Below are 20,076 nucleotides of genomic sequence, written 5' to 3' on the forward strand. Positions count from 1 at the left end.
AGCAAAAGGGAAGATACAGAGGGCAGAATATAGCTCTCAGCATTGTAGCGTATCTGTTCTATTAGGGAAGTCCAATGTCTGCAATGGAATAGAGAAGAATCGGACAGTACCCCAGTTTATGGAAGGACTGTTCAGAAGCCTGATAACAGAGGGGAAGTAGCTGTTCCTGGTCAAGATGCTCAAGGTGTCCTCCCACATCCCAAAGATGTGCAGGTTTTTAGGTTAATTGGCCTCTGTAAAATCACCCAGAATGTGTAGGGAGTGGATGAGAAAGTGGGATAACATGGAACTAATGTGAATGGATGATCAATGGTCGGCATGGACTTGGTCCATACCGCCTGTTTCCATACTGTATCTTTCAATCAATCAATGAATCAATCAATCAAATCAAAGGTGATCTTTTTGAAATATACAACATTCTCGTGGGGTTTGGCAGTGTAGATGCAGTGTTGAAATAAGAGGTTAGTCATTTAAGACAGATGAGAAAAATATTCTACACCAAATATAATAATTATTTGTTTTTTGTCCACTCAAGAAGGCAGTAGTCTTTGAGCAACTGAGACCATTCAAGATAGAGACAAATCAAGTGTTGAATATCGGTGGCGCAGTGGCACAGCTGGTAGGGCCGTTGCCTCACAGAACGATGGGCGCTGGTTCAATCCTGTCCTCGAGTGCTTTCTGTACAAAGTTTGCTCGTTCCCCCCTGTGACCACAAGGGTTTCCTCAAGGGCGCTCCGGTTTCCTCCCACTCCCCAAAAGACATGCGGGTTTGTGGGCTAATTGGCCTCTGTAAAATTGTCCCTAGTGTTCAGAGAGTGGATAAGAAAGTAGGGTAAGATAGAACTAGTCGGCATGGTAAGGGAATTGAGAAGTATGGTGTTAGTGCAAGAAAGTAACGCTGAGGCAAGGAATGGCATGGTCACCATAGAGTCATGCAGTACAGAAACAGGCCCTTTGATCCAACCTGCCCATGCTGACTAAAATACCCCATCCAAGCTAGTACCGCCATATGGGGATGAATGTCTAACTCCCATTTCCATTGCTTCTGCTCCCTATGTTCAATGACGAGGGAAGCAGTGAAGAGGGAAAATTTTAAATGTAGAAGAGGTGGAATTTCTTTAGTCAGAGGGTGGTGAATCTGTGGAATTCATTGCCACAGACGACTGTGGAGACCAAGTCATTGTTTTTTTTTTAAACGGAGATTGATACGTTCTGGATAAATAAGTGCATCAAAGGTGATGGGAGAATGCGGGAGAATGGGGGTGAGAGGGAAAAATAGATCAGCCATGATCGAAAGGTGGAGCAGACTGGATTGGCCAAATGGCCTAATTCTGCTCCTATGTCTTATGATCTTATGAAAAAGACAAGGCCATACAAATAATGAGCAGAACACATTTTAAGCACAAAGCAGAAATTTTCTTTCGTTCTTCAATGAGCAGCTTAATTCATTATGGGTTACCTTTATACCAAATTTCAACAAAGCTTGTTCCACATTCTGCAAAGAGAAAAGAAACATCTTACTCCTCTGCAAACAAGCAACATGACGGTAAGGTGCTACAGGATAAGTGTCACTGACAGAGGCAAGTATTTCTCATGAGGAGGGGGCTGAATGGTTGCTCGAGGGGGGGGGAGAGAAAGATGAATTTTACTGATCTACCCTATAATGCTTGTCACCTTGGTATTAGACCAGCTCTATGTCCAAAGGGACAGTTTCCATGCTTATAACTCAAAACATATCATTCAATCAAACATATTTGTGCTGGGGTCTTCTGTCCATCACAAGGCTGCTCTCCCTCTCCATCTTCCGTACTCTGAATAATCTTTATTTCCTTTCTTATTTGTTAATTATGCTTCTTCTTAAGTCCATTTTAAGTTCCTTCTCTCAACTAAAGATGTTAGGTGGTGTAATAATGCGTCACAGTCAGAACACCACAGGTATTTTTGGGCCCCGCACCTTAGGAAAGACACATCGACCATGGAGAGAGTGCGGTAGAGTGTACCAGAATAACACCTGATCTCCGAGGGATAAATTATAAGAGATTACAGAAACCTTGCAGCATACTTTGAACTTTGTCAAGTTGAGTTAATTCAACTGAAGATCGAGGAGAGGTTATGGTTAGAGAGAAAATATTTCTCATGATGAGAGGGGTCTGGGACTGGGGGGGGGGGGGGGGGGGGGGGGGGGGGGGGGGGGGGGGGGGGGGGGGGGGGGGGGGGGGGGGGAAGAGCTGAAAAAACGGATCCAGGCATTTCATAGGTGAAATTAACAGATATCTCAGCAGAAACAAAGAGCTGCAGATGCTGGTCAATACGCAAAAGGACCCAAAGTGCTGTAGTAACTCAGAAGGTCAGGCAACATCTCTGGAGAACATGGATAGGTAACATTTCTAGATGTTCCAGGGACCCTAGGAAGGGTCGAGACCCTTCTTCAGACTGATTGTAAGGGGGTGGGGGGGAGAGGAAAGAAGAAAGCTGGAAAAGGCAAGACAAAGTGTGACAGGTAATAAGTTGGCCTTGGCGAGGGAAGTTTTTCCATCAGCAGATGGTTGGTACAAAGGCCAGAGATAAGAAAGGTAGGTCTGAGAGGTTAGAGGAGTTGTGGATTGTGAAGCTGGAGGGAGGAAAGATACAGAGGGAGATACCTCTGTGGTTCTGCGACTCTGGTTCATAACAATCTATCTCCTCAGATTTAAACATAACTGACTCCATGAGATTTGTGAAGCAAAGATATTGAGGAAAATGGGTTTTTGGTTTTAGGGCACAGTCTGGCCATGAGCTCACTGAACAACAAACTGGCTCAAGGAGTGGTATGACCTCCTCGATTTACTATGCTGCTGTCTGCATTTTAGGCTTGCAACATCAAAGGTTGAAACACACTGTGAATGTTCTGTACTTACAGCAGATGTTCCCGGGACACCATGATTTCCATCAAAACCCTGTCACCAAACAAGACAAGCAACAATGCATTATTTCATTCCAGCTTTTAAATATACTGACTATGCAATAGAGTCGTGATGCAAGATTGGGAGTGCTGATGCAGATTTGGGAATGTTGGTGCAGGATAGGGAGTACTGGTGCAGGTTTGGGAGTGGTGGTGCAGGATTTCCAAAAAGTTAATTTGTAAGATGAATCAGTAGTAATGAAGGTGAATGCTAAGATTATTTAGAGGGGACACAATACAAAAACCAGGATGCAGGTTCATGATTTGTAATTCATTTCATGTATTTTGTGTTTTTTAATGACTGTTGGCAGATCAATTTCTCTCCAAGGATAAATAAAATTCTATCGTATCATATTGCATCGTATCGTCATGTTGAGGCTTTATAAGGCACTGCTCAGTCCCCATTTGGAATATTGTGAGCAATTCTGGGCCCCCTATCTGAGGATGGATGAGCTGGCATCGGAGAGGGTCCAGAGAAGGTTTAAGTTATCATATGATGAGCGGTTGACAGCATTGGGCCTGTACTCGCTGGAGTTTAGAAAGATGAGAGGGGACCTCATTGAAACTTACCGAATAGTGAAATACCTGGTTAGAGTGAATGTGGAGAGGATGTTTCCACTAGTAGGAGAGTCTAGAACCAGAGGCCATAGCCTCAGAATAAAAGGACATACTTTTATAAAGAAGATGAGAAGGAATTTCTTTAGTCAGATGATGATGAATCTGGAGAATTCATTGCCACAGAAGGCTGTGGACGCCAAGTCAAGGATATTCTTAAGGCGGAGATTGACAGATTCTTGATTAGTAAGGGTGTCAGTGCTTATTGGGCAAAGGCAGGAGAATGGAGTTGAGAGGGAAAGAGAGATCAGCCATGATCTGCAGGATCCGCAGCCCCCTGCAGGAGCTATACAACAGGAGGTGCAACTCCAGAGCAAACAAAATCATGAGAGACCTCTTCCACCCCTGCAACGGACTGTTCCAGCCGCTACGGTCAGGCAAACGTCTCCGTTGCCATGCAGTGAGAACGGAGAGGTTGAGAAGGAGTTTCTTCCCAGAGGCAATTCGGACTGTAAACGCCTTTCTCACCAGGGACTAACTGTACAGAACATTTTTCCTTCTATTATTTATTATGTAAAATAATATGTGTGTTATGATTGTGTTTATAATTTGTTTGGTTGTTTTGTTGTTCCGCGAGCATTGCCACTTTCATTTCACTGCACATCTCGTATGAGTATGTGACAAATAAACTTGACTTGACTTGACTTGACTTGACTTGAATGGCGGAGTAGATTTAACTGGCCGAACTAGAACTTATGAATGTATGAACATGACAGAGCTGAAGGTACTTACTTTCTGACCTTTGGGCCCCATGTCTCCTTTCTCGCCCTGCAAATACAAGAACACATGAGATACATACTTGAACCACACACCCAATGTCAAGGTGAGATACACCACTCATACCCTGCCATCCTCCCAATACAGCAGTTTATTGCATCGGCCATCACCACGTCTCTCCAGTTTGCCTGAAACACCTACCTGTATGTCTATAAAAAATGCCAGGGAGGGTGCTATCTTAATGGTGCCATATTACTTATATGGGGCTCAATATTATTATGGGGCTCAACACCTCCCTGTGTGCCTGGGTCCTGGACTTTCTCACCGCCAGGCCCCAGGTAGTCAAGATGGGAGGGAATACATCGAAGTCCCTCACCCTGAGCACAGGATCGCCCCAGGGTTGCGTCCTCAGCCCCCTATTGTACTCCCTGTACACACATGACTGTGTGGCTAGGTTCAGCTCCAATTCAATAATTAAGTTTGCTGATGACACTGTGGTGGTGGGCCTGATCTCAGACAATGATGAGAAGGCCTACCGGGAGGAGGTGGCTGATCTAGCACTCTGGTGCCAGGAGAACAGCCTCCTCTTGAACATCAAAAAAACGAAGGAGCTGATCATGGACTTTAGGAGGGCACATCATCCGAGGACGTACACTCAATTGAGTATAAATGGGGATCCTGTGGATAGGGTGAACTGTTTTAAATATCTGGGAGTCCGCATCTCTGAGGATATGACATGGTCATCACACGCCTCAGCACTGGTGAGTAAGGCAAGGCCTTTACCACCTCAGGCAATTGAGGAAATTCAGAGTGTCTCCGAGGATCCTACAGTGCTTCTACGCAGCGGCGGTGGAAAGCATCTTGTCCGGGAACATTACCATCTGGTTCGGGAATTGCTCTGCCAAGGACAAGAAGGCTCTGCAGAGAGTAGTGCGTTCAGCCGAACGCACTATGGGAACTTCACTCACCCCCCTGCAGGAACTATACAACAGGAGGTGCAACTCCAGAGCAAACAAAATCATGAGAGACCTCTTCCACCCCTGCAACGGACTGTTCCAGCCGCTACGGTCAGGCAAACGCCTCCGTTGCCATGCAGTGAGAACGGAGAGGTTGAGAAGGAGTTTCTTCCCAGAGGCAATTCGGACTGTAAACGCCTTTCCCACCAGGGACTAACTCCACAGAACGTTTTTCCTTCTATTATTTATTATGTAAAAGAATATGTGTGTTATAATTGTGTTTATAATTTGTTTGGTTGTTTTGTTGTTTGTCTTTTGCACAAAAGTCCGCGAGCATTGCCACTTTCATTTCACTGCACATCTCGTATGTGTATGTGACAAATAAACTTGACTTGACTTGACTACCACCTTATAACAGTACAGCACGCATGCAATTCACTTCAAGGCTACTTGCCTCAACAAGTGGCACAGAAGTAGAGTTGCTGCCTTAGAGCACCAGAAATCCGGGTTCAATCCTGACTACTGATGCTGCCTGTACAGAGTTTGTACGTTCTCCCTATGACCGCATGCGTTCTCTCCCGGTGTTCCGGTTTCCCCTCAAACTCCACAGATGTGCGTGTTTGTAGGTTAATTGGCATCTGTAAATTGCCCCTAGCATTTAGGTTGCGAAACTGGGATTACGTAGAACTAATGTACAGGTGACTGGTGGGATTGGTGTGGACTCAGTAGGCTGAATTAGGCCTCTCATAATTTTATATACTAAACATTCCCCAGGACAATAGAGAAAGTGGAGTGTCTCAGAAATTACAGTTGCTGGTGATGCCAATTAAAATATCCCTACCTGCACTCGAAATAGGCACATTTACAATAAAACAGGTAAATACTCCCTGGAACAATTCACAGGAGACACACAAGAACACACAAAAAAAAACTAATATTCCTGTCTTATACACGAGCATGATCGTCAACGAGTGGAGAGAAGATAAAGGACTTACGTGTACGCCTGCAGCTCCAGGGATGCCTGGAATTCCCTGTAGAAAATAAGCAGAAACATTTATTTATAAGGAATTCCGCACAAGTCTGAACTGCAATCTAAAAGTCTCTCAATATCACAAGACTAGGTTACGGTCCAACAACAGATCTCTGTGGAAGGATTTTGTGGTCAGTTACCCAATTTGTTTACTTATTGCACACGAAGAAATCTCAGTTTGATATAGTTTAGTCTAATTTATTATTGCCACGTGTACTGAGGTACAGTGAAAGGTTTTTCGTGAGCTATCCAGTCAGCGGTGAGATTATATGATTACAATCAAGCCGCCCACAGTGTACAGATACAGAATAAAGGACATAACATTTAGTACAAGATAAGGTCTAATAAAATCTGATGATAGATCGTTCAAAGATCGCCAATGAGGTAGATGGAAGGTCAGGACTGTTCTCTTGCCGGTGAGGAGAGGAAGGTTCAGTTGCCTGTGTAAAGGTGGGAAGAAACTGTGCCTGACTCTGGATTTTTGTGTTTTCAAACTTCTAAAGCTCTTGCCTGATGGAAGAGGGGAGCAGTGGGAAGAAGAGAGAGTGACGGGAGTGAGACTGGCCCTTGACTATGTTGGTGGCCTTGCCGAGGCAGCGTGAAGTGTAGATGGAGTCAAGGGAAGGTAGGTTGGTTTACATGATGGTCGCGGCTCTCTCATCCAACACACAGTGCTCTTTACCGTACAGAACTCTGGTGCTTCAGAGAAAGACATAAAGCTCTGGAGTAATTCAGTGGGTCGGGCAGCATCACTGGAGAACATGGATAGGTGACGTCTCGGGTCAGGACTCTTCTTCAGACTGATTGCAGGGGGATGCTTCAGGTCCTGCTTTGAGCATCAGTGGTCTCCTGACTCAGGAAAGGGGTCAGAATATTTTAATGAAACTGCCTCTTGTGGTGCAGTTGGTAAAGCTGCTACCTCACAGCTCCAGAGACACGGGTTTGATCCTCAGTTGCTGCCTGCGTGTGGAGATTGCACGTTTCCTTCCACAACCCAAAGACATGCGGGTTTCTAGGTTAATTGGCCTCTGTAAATTGCCCCCAGTGTGAAAGTGCAATAACACTGAACTAGTGTGCATGGGTGATCGATGGTCGGCATGGACTCAGTGGGTTGTAAGACCTGTTTCCATGCTGTATCTCTAAACTAAAAAACGAAACAAAAATTATTGAAAAGGAACCCAACATCATATGACTTGGCATACCTTGTCCAATGGACATGTTTGTTCAGAGATTAGATACTTATGCTGGATGTGGGAATGTCAAACATTCCCTCTGATTAGCAATGTATTCACAAACTGAACCTTGATGGTATTGCTCAGATATAGCTTATTAGGGAGCAGGACTTTGAAGCAATCATTCCCACTTATTGTTCCACTGTAAGAGATCTCAGTCAATGCCAGTCACACAGCACGTGCAGAAGTAGTCACAGCAAACGTTCCTAGTTAAGGATAGACAGTCAAACAAACACACAAGGAGGAATTTAAACGAAGACAGAGGGCAACACCAGGGGAGGATGAGCTGCTAGTACCTTTGATTAATACACAAACTGAATGGAGATCTCCTTTATACAATGCTATGTGGGTTCAGAATAGGGAACATGCTCACTTGGAGTGTATAATTGGGTGACCCAAAGCCATTGGAAGCATAGGTTGGAGATGGTTGCTGAGTGGCGGTCAACATTGGAATGAAAGACCTTTCCCAACCTACCTAGAAGGGGAGCTGCAGGTGGGGACCGACTCCTTTTAACTGAAACGAGCTTCAGCCATTGCATTAATGGCTGCTTAAAGTATGTGACACCTAGGCCATTAACTAGCCTCAGATTCACAAAAACAATCTGTTCAAGTGATATCAAAATGTGTCCTCCTTGCCACCCGGCATACACCAATCAGGGAATTCTGTGCATGCTAAACACACAGAAAATTTACATCTGTGCTACCTGCATGTTAAACAAGATCATATTTTTGATTAAATTCCATTACATAACACACAAAGATTTCATGCTACAAATGGGATTTCTTGGCCTGCTGTAGTGGGTTTGTTCAGCCAGGTCTCTGGTTTCCCCAAGATAGACAAAATGCTGGAGTAACTCAGTGGGACAGGCAGCATCTCCGGAGAGAAGAAATGGGTGACATTTCTGGTAGAGACCCTTCTTCTGGTTTCCTTGCCCAATAGACCAGTCATTACACTACTGTAGTCCACAGTGGAGACTTCTGAATATGCAAGACTGGAGAGCATAGCTTTAAAGTGAAAGAGGCAAAGTTTAAAAGGAGATGTGTGGGGTAAGGTTTTTTTTGCACAGAGGGTGGTGGGTGCCTGGAACGCGCTGCTGGGGGTGGTGGTGGAGGCAGATATGATAGTAGTGTTTAAGAGGCTTTTAGATGAGCACATGGATGTGCAGGGAATGATGGAATATGGATTACATATAGGGGGGTTGCACGAAAGGTCACTGGGTCAGAGGGCTCGACGCATGGAGCCGCTAAATCCATCTGGAGGACATCCGTCACTTTCGGTATATGTTATTAACGCTAGAAACGCGTACTTTCCTAGCTGTTAAAAACCGCCAAAATGTTGAATTTTTGCACTGAAAAAAATTGTGGGAGTCGGGGTAAGTGTGAGAGACATGTACCCAACTTCAGAATTCCAAAAGTGAAGCGAAATGAAGGTAAAGAGAAGCGAGAACTGAAGGGACAACAACAGCTAAAGTGCTTGGTAAACATTGGCCCAGTGTCCCAGTTTCCTCCCACATCCAAAAAACATGTGCATTTGTGGGTTAATTGCCTCTGTAAATGGCCTCTAATGTGTAGGAAGACTGGGAAAACAGAACTAATATGAACAGGTGATCAATGGTTGGTGTGGACTCTGTGGGCCGAATAATTTTTCCATGCTGTATCTCTAAACTAAATTAAACTAAATAGCCAAACCCTTCCCATCGAAATTAATCTGGGATCCGAATGGCCTACTCCTGCACCTATTTTCTATCCTGCCCTACATTAAAATCTCTCTGGGATTACTTTGTTATTGAAAGTTAAGCCACTACATATTCTTCTTGTACCAGCGTCTGACCACAATCAGGAGGATGAAGTAACCAATGTCTCTCTCGATATCTTACCGGTGTTCCTGGAAGCCCTTGTGGTCCTGGTATTGGTATGGATGGTTCAGATCCCTGTAAATTTCCAAAAAAAATAAGTCAAGCTTATTGCTACAGTTCACGGTTAAGATTAAAAGTCTGTAACCTTTCATTGGAACTGGTGAGTTCTGAGCCTTGCTGCTGTGCGCAAGTGACAGGATGAAGCTGATCAGATTATTCACTCACTGGCAGGACCCTCACACAACTGACTGTAGTTAAATTGTAAATTTTCTGTCTGGAGTCTCGCAAAGATTGGACTGGGAAGGAGTAACTCATTCCACAATTAATTGCAAAGCTGTTTGGATTTTAAAACAATTTCACCTTCCCAAAATCTTTCACAACCCATCTCAACTTCTCAATCTATCATGGTGGAACACAGGTCTGCAGTTGACACAAACATCGGCAATGGATCTACAATCGTTCTGAAGTTCTTAAATGTTTGTAGTCTTTAAATCTGCTTACTGTATCTCAGCTGCGAATGTACTTATTGATTAAGCATCAACACTTCTCTAAGGGGAGAATTAACTAGATTCACAACGCTCAGAGGTTAGGGTGGCACAGTGGTAGAGTTGCTGCCTTACAGCACAAGAGAGCCAGTTTAATCTTGACTACAGATGCTGTTTGTACAGAGTTATTACATTCTCCCTGTGACCGCGTGGGTTTCCTCCGGGTACGGTTTCCTCCCACACTCCAAAGACCTACAGGTTTGTAAGTTAATTGTATTTTGTAAATTGTAAATTGTCCCTAGTGTGTAGGATAATGCTAATGTGATCTCTGGTCGGCAGACTCAGTGGCCCGAAGTGTCTGTTTCCACCGTGTATGTCTAAAGTCTAAACTGTGAAGAGTTCCTGAAATTTCAAAGGAGTGTTTAGCTGAGCCTTTTTAAATGTAGATGGGTTAAGCTGGGGTCAGCAGTACACCGCTCAGCCCCTCGTTTACATCTCAACCACATTTGCCTGCCATTTCCGCATAATACTCAATAACTTCAGATAAATATCCATCACACACAAAGCTACTAAGGGGCCAGCATTAATTGTGCTGTGAGGAAGAAATCTAACCCACAACAGGGTTTCTTAACTTCACTTCTATGTTTAGATGAAGAGTCTTTGACTTGAAATATTGACTCTCACACATGAGCTGAAAGGTGAAACTGCAGACATGCAAACTGAAATGAGATTTACTGTAGTTCCACTGCTGTCAATGGATTGAGTAAAAGGCAGCCATGATCATATTGAATGTCAGCGCGTGTGAGGGTTTGAATGGCTGACTTCTACTTCTATAATGTCAGAGGAAGTTGTTGAGGCAGGTACAATAACTACAGTTAAAAGACATTTGGACACGTACATGGATAGGGAAGGGATATGGGGCAAAAGAGGGCAAATGGGAATGGCTTCGATGGGGCATCTTCATCAGCATGAACGAGTCGGGCTGATTTCTGTTTAAGAACGAACTGCAGACGCTGGTAAAATCGAAGGTAGACACAAAATGCTGGAGAAACTCAGCGGGTGAGGCAGCATCTATGGAGGGAAGGAATTGGTGACGTTTTGGGTCTATAATTTTGCATTGAATGCATGCATGAAATCAACTGGTTGATATAAAAAAAACATCTGGGTCTCTAATGACTCAGAAAATGAAATAATCTCCGCGCACCCAGTGTGGTCTACTGGTGACTCCAGATGCATCAACGTGGTTGACTCTTCAACTGCCTTCTCATTTCAGTGGGGAATTAGGGACGGACAATAAATGCTGGCATTATCAGCAATGTCTAAAATTTGTTGACAAATAAGTTAAAAACGCCACAACACAAACCTCTACAATACTTAGACCCCCACAGACTTTCCAGGGAACATATTGCATACCTGCCCAGGGGGTCCTGGAAGTCCAATTACACCCGGCAATCCGTTAAGTCCGATAATTCCTTGCAGCCCAGGATCTCCACGCTCACCTTTGGCCCCATCTCGTCCCTGGTTGGCATGAAGTAGATGATGTTCAAGTGATTACTCTATGTCCCTCTCTCCAGAAATCTATACAATACATCCCACCGATTCAGCAGTAAGAGCTGATAGATAATAGGTTCAATCCCAGTCTGGGTTCAATCAGGAGTTTCAACAAGGTACAGTAGCAAAAAAATAATCACATGGTTTAAAAGGAGGGAAAGCATTCAGCATTCCCACTCCTAATTATTCCATGGCCTTGATGAAATGTTCATACAGGTACGAATCAGGCAGCTTTATGGAACAAGACACAAATGCTGGAGTCACTCAGCAGGTCAGGTAGCATCATTGGAGAACATGAACAGATGACGTTTTGGGTCAGGACCCTTCTTCAGATTGATTGTAGTTGAGGGGCAGAAGAAAGTTGGAAGAGAGTTGGGGTAGGTATGTTACAAAACCTACCTGAATCGCCATTGGGAATCTGCCCTCAGCCATGTCGGCGATTTTGGCGCTGTTTGGAGGGGGCGGGTTTAAAACGCGAATTTTACTAGGATGTACTAATCGCAGATGTTCAGCCTAGTAAATCATTAACGAAAAATCGCTGCAAGACCCGGTCGCAAAAGGTATTATTAGTTTTATAGGCCTCGATAATATAGTTATGATAATTTTAAAATTACTATCTGATTCCGCAACCTCTCGCAGCCCCAGGGTTTTATAAAGCAAACAATTAAAGGTATGTACCTTATTTTTACATTAAATGGGCCATATATATAACCCTATATATCAAGTTATCTATAGCGAGTGGTTCATTTTGGGCTTTTTATATCCCGCAGTATTTTTCTCGGCATTTGAGGGCACTAATCCAGCGCGCTGTCAACATTCTAAACCAGCGCGTTCACAGAAACCCACTGGAAAGCCGATTTAAATGGGCATTTATTTACAGCAATTGAACACTAAATTCCTTCCATTTGGCCTATAAATTAATGTAAATTAGATATAAAAATCATGTTATATTGTGAATTATTTGTGAATAATCTTTGGACACTTAGGCTATTTAAAAATGTTAATCTTTCCTTAAGAAATGGCCTGTTGACTATCCAAGATCACAGCTTTTTTGTAATGTCCATTGAAAATCAATAGGGAACAAGATGCTAATTTCCGAGTATGAAAATGGCCATAACTTTTTTAATACTTGAGATATGAAAGTGAATTTGGTGTCAAATTAAACTTATTGTTATGCTTTATCTGATGGGATAAATTGCAGACTTGATTTTTAAAATCTCAAAATGTTGTAACATTGCTAGTTGGGGCAGGACAAAGCCTTGCAAATAATAGGCTGATACAGAGAGGGGGGGTTAATAAGCAGATGGGTGGACAAAGTTCAGAAATGAAAGACAGGAGGAGTGCGAGAAAAGGATTGAAGCGTGTGAATTGTGAAGCTAGAGGAAGGAATTAGGTTGGAGGTGGGGTAGGGGAGAAATAAATAAGTCCAAGTGGGGCACAGGGGAGAGGAAGGGAAAGAAGAGAGAGGGCGGGGCGGGTGGTTGGGGGGAGGTGGGTGGAGCATTTTGTAGTTACCTAAGATTGGAGAATTCAATGTTCATACCTTTGGTTGTAAGCAATCCAAGCAGAATATGAGCTTTATAGACTCAATTAGTCCTTAATGTCTAGACAAATCTACTAATGGGCCTGTCCCACTTAGGCAACTTTTTAGGTGGGTGCAGGAGACTGCGCTCATCACATGGTCACCACATATTCGCTGGTGGTCTCTGGTGAGTCTCCTTCATGGTCGCAAGGAGTTCCCACATTCTGGGAACTAATCGCGGCCTCAGTATGGTCGCCGTAAATTTTTCAACATGTTGAAAATTTTTCTGCGACCAAAAAGTGATCGTCATGGAGATAATAGATACTCCTGTAGTTGTAGATGCAGTTGTCATGGGGTCGCCATGTAGTTGTAAGTAGTCCAGATAGTTGTAGGTAGTTTTAGTTAATCGCCTTTGCTGACTGGTCATTTTCATTGGCTCATTGGAGAGAAAAAACGTAAGCAGTACTTGGCAGAACCAAGGATAACCAGTAATGTTAAATGTCCGCCGAACTTCACAGCTGTGTATCTCTGACTTAGTTAAAAGTTGCTGGCTTCTTAAAAGTTGGCTCCACTCCTTCTCCCCCCCCCCCCCCCTATTTTAAAGAACTTACCGTACACTGTGCTAGCCGTCTTAATTACAGCGCCGACCTTCCTGATCATCGCAGTGTGTGTCTGTATCACCTTGGCTTTGCACCGTGTAAATTTCAGACAGCGCTCCCCCCGCTTGCCCTGGCCCCCTCCTTTGCGATGTGTTTGTGTGTGTTGTGTGTGTTCCACTCCGATAGTCGCCGTTCCAGTTCCTGGTTTTTCAGGCGACTGCTGGCAACTTGACAGTCGCCGGCAGTCCGCTGAAAAATCGCCTAAGTGGGACAGGCCCATAAAGTTCACTGCCCACACTTGTATAAATTAACCAGCATGTAGATGAGATTTTTTATCTGAAATGTACTGCTTGATCGTCTGGTAGAAGCAACTTCAGTCACAGCCTTTGAAAGGTGTCTGGAATAATCAGTTTAAAGAGAATTAAAATGTAATGCCATGTAGAAATGCTTGGGAATTGGTTTTCCAGCGTGGCACTGGGAGTGTATTAGAAACATAGAAACATAGAAATTAGGTGCAGGAGTAGGCCATTCGGCCCTTCGAGCCTGCACCGCCATTCAATATGATCATGGCTGATCATCCAACTCAGTATCCCGTACCTGCCTTCTCTCCATACCCCCTGATCCCCTTAGCCACAAGGGCCACATCTAACTCCCTCTTAAATATAGCCAATGAACTGGCCTCAACTACCCTCTGTGGCAGAGAGTTCCAGAGACTCACCACTCTCTGTGTGAAAAAAGTTCTTCTCATCTCGGTTTTAAAGGATTTCCCCCTTATCCTTAAGCTGTGACCCCTTGTCCTGGACTTCCCCAACATCGGGAACAATCTTCCTGCATCTAGCCTGTCCAACCCCTTAAGAATTTTGTAAGTTTCTATAAGATCCCCTCTCAATCTTCTAAATTCTAGAGAGTATAAACCAAATCTATCCAGTCTTTCTTCATAAGACAGTCCTGACATCCCAGGAATCAGTCTGGTGAACCGTCTCTGCACTCCCTCTATGGCAATAATGTCCTTCCTCAGATTTGGAGACCAAAACTGTACGCAATACTCCAGGTGTGGTCTCACCAAGACCCTGTACAACTGCAGTAGAACCTCTCTGCTCCTATACTCAAATCCTTTTGCAATGAAAGCTAACATACCATTCGCTTTCTTTACTGCCTGCTGCACCTGCATGCCTACCTTCAATGACTGGTGTACCATGACACCCAGGTCTCGCTGCATCTCCCCCTTTCCCAATCGGCCACCATTTAGATAATAGTCTGCTTTCCTGTTTTTGCCACCAAAATGGATAACCTCACATTTATCCACATTATACTGCATCTGCCAAACATTTGCCCACTCACCCAGCCTATCCAAGTCACCCTGCAGTCTCCTAGCATCCTCCTCACAGCTAACACTGCCCCCCAGCTTAGTGTCATCCGCAAACTTGGAGATATTGCCTTCAATTCCCTCATCCAGATCATTAATATATATTGTAAATAGCTGGGGTCCCAGTACTGAGCCTTGGGGTACCCCACTAAAGCCTTGGGGTACACCACTAAGCCTTGGGGTACCCCACTAGGGTATTGAACTAGCTCTCTCCCTGTTCTATGAATTCTCATCATTCCATGGAGATAATAAGTAAACGTTACTTTGAAATGGGGAAGAAGGCAAGGATGGTGACAATAAATGGCCATTAGTGACCAGTTAAATATAGAACAGCTAATCAGAATAAACCTCGTGGTTCAAAGCGTAGCAAATGGTGCAACTATCAATGACTCAATGTAATGGAGAGAAACCTATTGGGCATTATTCAAGGAAATATTTGAACTCTGCAATAGGGGAGTTGATACAGATGGCAGAGGATAGTCCTAAGCACCCTCCCAATTCATTTTACAGACCCATCAACTCTTCGGCATCTGAATGGCATGAAATAAATCAAATCAAGCAGCTACTTTCCAACTATTCTTGAACACAAGGTATTTTTACAAATAAAATCTGCTGTTTTTGTTAAGATGCTTTGAACTGTTCAGTGCCCCCAACAGCGTGTTCTGACAAGCCATTCTTGTAACATATACGTACATTTCTTGGAGTTTCTCCTTGGTCACCTTTATCACCCTAAAAGAGAAACAAAACATTTCAGCAGCTTAACAGCAACCCAGCATCCTCTTTGGAGTGCATCTGGCTAGAATGCAATCTAATAATGGGGTATTGGGACCATTAATTTCTTCCATTCACCCGAGACTACACACAGCCTGCAATGGTTTGCAATGACACCCACTCCCTTCAACCCCACCTCGCCTACTTTGCCTCGAACCATTTCCATGGATATCCATCAAGCCTTCCAATGTCACTCCTGCTCTGTTCAGACACAACCAATGAAGGATGATTAAAATATGTTCTGTTTTGGGGACCAGTCAAGACCTTTAATGGATCAGGTAGAAGGATCCACCCCCACATCCTGGCCAAGGATTAAAATGCAATCCGAGTCCTCTTCCCTTGTTGAGACCTACCTTCCTTCCATCCTCTCCTGGAGTCCCGTCTTCTCCCTGTGGAAAAGCAGAAGGATGATTCAACGGAATTATTCCTCAAATGATGAAGAATGTTTCTCACTCCTTAGATAGGGAAGACATATATAGGGTAGACAGCTAGAACCTTTTCCCCAGGGTGGAGATGACAAACACTGGAGGACACAGCTTTGAGGTGAGAGGGACAAAGCTTAAAGGAGATGTGCAGGGCAGGTTTGTTTACACAGTGGTGGTTGCCTGGAACAAGTTGATGGTGGAAGTGGATATGATTGTGGCATATCAGAGGTGTTTAAATAGGCACATAAATACACAGGGAATGAAGGGATATGGATGACTTGCAGGCAGTAGAGAAGCCATTATTTTTAAATGTATTTGATAAAAAATGTTTTCTGGACACCAAGAAGAGGTCAATTTTTTTTTCAATGCCACAATGAAGGCTTCCCAAATCTCACTTCTTTCCCTCCATTCCTTCCCTTTCTCTCACACATTTCTCTTGACAGTAGTATAGTTTTAGAAAGAAACACCCCATCATGTTTGTGCTACCTCTTTGAGAGAACAGTCCAGTATTCTTCAGTTGCCATGGTGGATATTGGCCTGAGACTTCAAGCTCTCCTTGTGATCCACTGACTTCTGTCACTGGGCTTGAATTATTTACTGGCCTAGTATAGGCAGAGGTCTCATATTTTTGCTTCAGGACCTTTGAATGGCCAGATCCTGGATCCTACTGCAGCCTCCGTAACACTGTTAGAGGCTGCTACCGACACGTGGCCAATAATATTAATTTGAATGTACTTACACTCTTCCCAGGAACTCCAGGTTTCCCATCATTTCCTGGTTTGCCCTGTGTGGATGGAAAACAATTGCAGAGAATTGTGCACACAGCCCAGGCCATTACAGAAAACAACTATGGACTCCATCTACACTTCACGCTGCCTCAGCAAGACCATCAGCATAAACAAGGACAAGTCTCACCCTAGACATTCCCCTCTTCTCCCCTCCCCCATCAAGCAGAGGCACAGAAGTGTGAAAGCGCATACCTCCAGATTCTGGAACATTTTCTTCCCAGTTGTTATCAGGAACCTGAACCATCCTATCAACAACTACAGAGCTGTCCCAAGCTACCATCTATTTCATTGAGACCATCGGACTATCTTTAATTGGACTTCGCCTTGTGCTAAACGTTATTCCTTTTATCCTGTGTCTGCATACTGTAAACGGCTTGATTGTAATCATGTATAGTCTTTCTGCTGACTGGATAGCACACAATAAAAAAGCTTTTCACTGTGTCTTGGTACACAGGACAATAAACTAAACTAAACTAAATGTCACATTGTAAAAATGAAAATACAAACATTTACAACAAATTAGATGAGAGGTACAGAAAGTTCCACAAAGTAGTGTGAGCATTCTGACCAGTTCTAGCACAGATTCCTGTCAATTGACTAGAATGCTTCTACAATAACTCAGCAGATCAGAGCTCTGGGCAATCCTTCTGATACTTTACTATGAACCAACGAAGTATGGGACTTACTGGATGTCCTGGTGGGCCCTGAGGTCCTGCTGGTCCCGATGGTCCTAACTCGCCTCTTGGGCCGGACAACCCCTGTGTTATAAAAACATCAACATGATCATGAAAGACAAAACAGAGCCGGTTTGAACTGCATTATTCAGATGCCCACCTTTTCCCCCTCTAATGATGATTAAAACAAGAACATCTTTTTAAACATAGCCTGTTCAAAAAGCAAGGCACTGGAGCATCAACGGCTGATTATCACAAGACATTTCCAGCAAATGCTTTGAACGATGGATGCTGTTAAAGTATCAACAGTAGAAAACCACCTTGATCGGGCCACCCTTGGAATGTTCTGCACAGTTTCGATCGTCACACTACAGTAAGGATGAAGTAATAAAAGAGAGAGTGCAGTAGAGATTCACCAGGAAGTTGGCTGGAATGGAGGGCTATGGCTGTTAGGAAATTTAGATAGACTGGGATTATTTTCACTACATAGGAGTTGGTGTGGGGGGGGGGGGGGGGGGGTGACCTTGTAGAAATATATAAAAGGGGCACAGATAAGACTGATTTCACTTCTGCCATCGGAAAGAAGGTAGAGGAGAGTGAAAACTGCAATGTACATGTTCAAAACATCTTCTTACCCATCAGGCTATTGAAAACTACGAATGCCAACTGAACTACGATCTACGAATTGCTTTGCTTGCACTTGGGACTTTGGGCTTTCCATTGTTTTTGTACTACATCTGTTTTTAATATAGATTATCTTTCATCTGACTGGACCTGTTGGTAGTATTGGGTCCAGGTCCACCAGCACTGCATCATTGAAATGGCAAGATAAATACAAAAGACATTATGATAAGTGACCTAAAATTTTGGTTTATGATGTAGGTTTAAAGAAGCATCTTAAGGGAGGAGGAAGACTGGAGGAAGGGTTTTAGGGAGGGAATTCCAGAACATAGGGTGCAGGTAGGAGAACGATAACCAACACCGATCACGGTGGTCGAAGGAGATAAGAGGCACGGGAAGTGAGAGTCCAGGTTTGGAGTTCCTATAAGGTTACAAGGCGAGAGGACGTTCCAGAGACAAGGATTCACAACAGCGGTCAGCAGGACCATAAGTTGGAGCAAACGTCTTCATTTATTTTGTTACTCACATCTCTGCCAGGTTCTCCTTGTTTCCCTGGGTCACCCTGAAGAGGAAGTGAAATAGATACATGAGTACAGACCAAGTCACAGGACCATGCAACTTAAATGCTCATCTATAGTAAATTAATCTCCGATTTTCATTAACTAAGAATCTAAGTGAAAAGACAATAAAGAAAAGGTAGGTCGCAGCACCAGGAACGTGGGTTCAATCCTGACCTCAGCTGCAGCCTGACCTCAGGCGTTGGCACATTCTCTCTGTGATTGCGTGCGTTTTCTCCGGGTGCTCCGGTTTGCTCCCACGTCTCAAAGAGGTTAATTGGCCCTCTGTAAATTGCTCCCAGTGCTCAAGAAGTGGATGGGAAAGTTGGATAACAATGAACCAGTGTGAACGGGCGATCGATGGTCTGCATGGACTCGGTCTGCAGAAGGTCTGCTCCCATGCTCTGTCTCTAAAACTAAATGTCCCACCATTCATTGCCAATACAAGATCAAGGTTGAGCCATGGTCTCATTAAATGAGGTTGAATTGCTCATATTTTTAGTGATGCAATATTAGAAACTAAATGGTGATCAAGGAAGTGGACTTCTAGTATCCGGATGCAATGCCTCCCAATTGCAGGAGTTCCGGCCTTGGAAAAAAAGGACTGCAACTATGTGGGATCTTCCTTGGGATGCTCAGCTCTTTAAACATGGTTTTATATTTTGTCTTCCCTTCTGATTAATTACATGTTACAGAATCTGTAACTCCATCCCACTGAATCCTTCGTCCAGTCATGCATCATGCCATATAGAAACCAAAATAAATACTCACCCTTAGTCCAGAAGATCCTGGGAGACCGTTCTTCCCGTCAATTCCATTCCTGCCATCCTGTCCAGGTGGTCCTCTATCTCCCTATGTTGCAAGAGCAGAGGCAAAGGATGAACTCATGCCGTTGTGGTTATATTGTTTTTGTAAGCAAACAAAGTAGACTGAAAAATGCAATAAGAAAGAAAACAGGAATTAAGCCCGATTTGGATGGAAATTACTTTGGAATGTTTGGAATTCCACACGAGTCAATTGGAGAACAGCAGACCAATGTTCTCAGAGCCTTCCAGCTGCAACAGACAAGCTGAGGTAGGTAGGAAGTGTCAAACAGCAAGAGACCAAGGGCATTGTGAAAGGCGGTGAACAATTGGAATTCTCCCACCCAAAGGGCTGTGGATGATCAGACAAAGAGTAGATTCAAGGCAGAGATTGATATACATCTGCCTATGAAGAGAATCAGAGAGTGTGGGGATCAGTACTTAAGCCACAATCTAACTGGTACAGTAGACTGTGATGCAGGCTTGTGCACCTGAACCTAATACTACCAACAGATCCAGAGATGCAAACTAATCGTTGAAATCTTTGGTTTATAAACTCCTCCCCAC

At 43.9% G+C, this 20,076-nt stretch overlaps 1 protein-coding gene across 1 annotated transcript in view; it reads right to left on the reverse strand.

Annotated features, from left to right (window-relative positions):
- LOC129704921 (collagen alpha-1(VII) chain-like) overlaps positions 1-20,076 on the reverse strand; it is a 128,948-nt gene that overhangs the window by 82,241 nt on the left and 26,631 nt on the right. The window contains exons 21-32 of the mRNA XM_055648330.1: positions 19,478-19,558; positions 18,676-18,711; positions 17,541-17,612; positions 16,806-16,850; positions 15,995-16,030; positions 15,564-15,599; positions 11,246-11,350; positions 9,369-9,422; positions 6,225-6,260; positions 4,289-4,324; positions 2,898-2,936; positions 1,460-1,495 (exon numbers count right to left, since the gene is read on the reverse strand). Of these exons, the coding sequence (XP_055504305.1) occupies positions 1,460-1,495; positions 2,898-2,936; positions 4,289-4,324; positions 6,225-6,260; positions 9,369-9,422; positions 11,246-11,350; positions 15,564-15,599; positions 15,995-16,030; positions 16,806-16,850; positions 17,541-17,612; positions 18,676-18,711; positions 19,478-19,558 (612 nt within the window). The remainder of the gene's footprint in view (positions 1-1,459; positions 1,496-2,897; positions 2,937-4,288; positions 4,325-6,224; positions 6,261-9,368; positions 9,423-11,245; positions 11,351-15,563; positions 15,600-15,994; positions 16,031-16,805; positions 16,851-17,540; positions 17,613-18,675; positions 18,712-19,477; positions 19,559-20,076) is intronic.

The sequence above is a fragment of the Leucoraja erinacea genome, chromosome 16 (genome assembly GCF_028641065.1).
Source record: "Leucoraja erinacea ecotype New England chromosome 16, Leri_hhj_1, whole genome shotgun sequence".
Lineage (NCBI taxonomy): Eukaryota > Metazoa > Chordata > Chondrichthyes > Rajiformes > Rajidae > Leucoraja > Leucoraja erinaceus.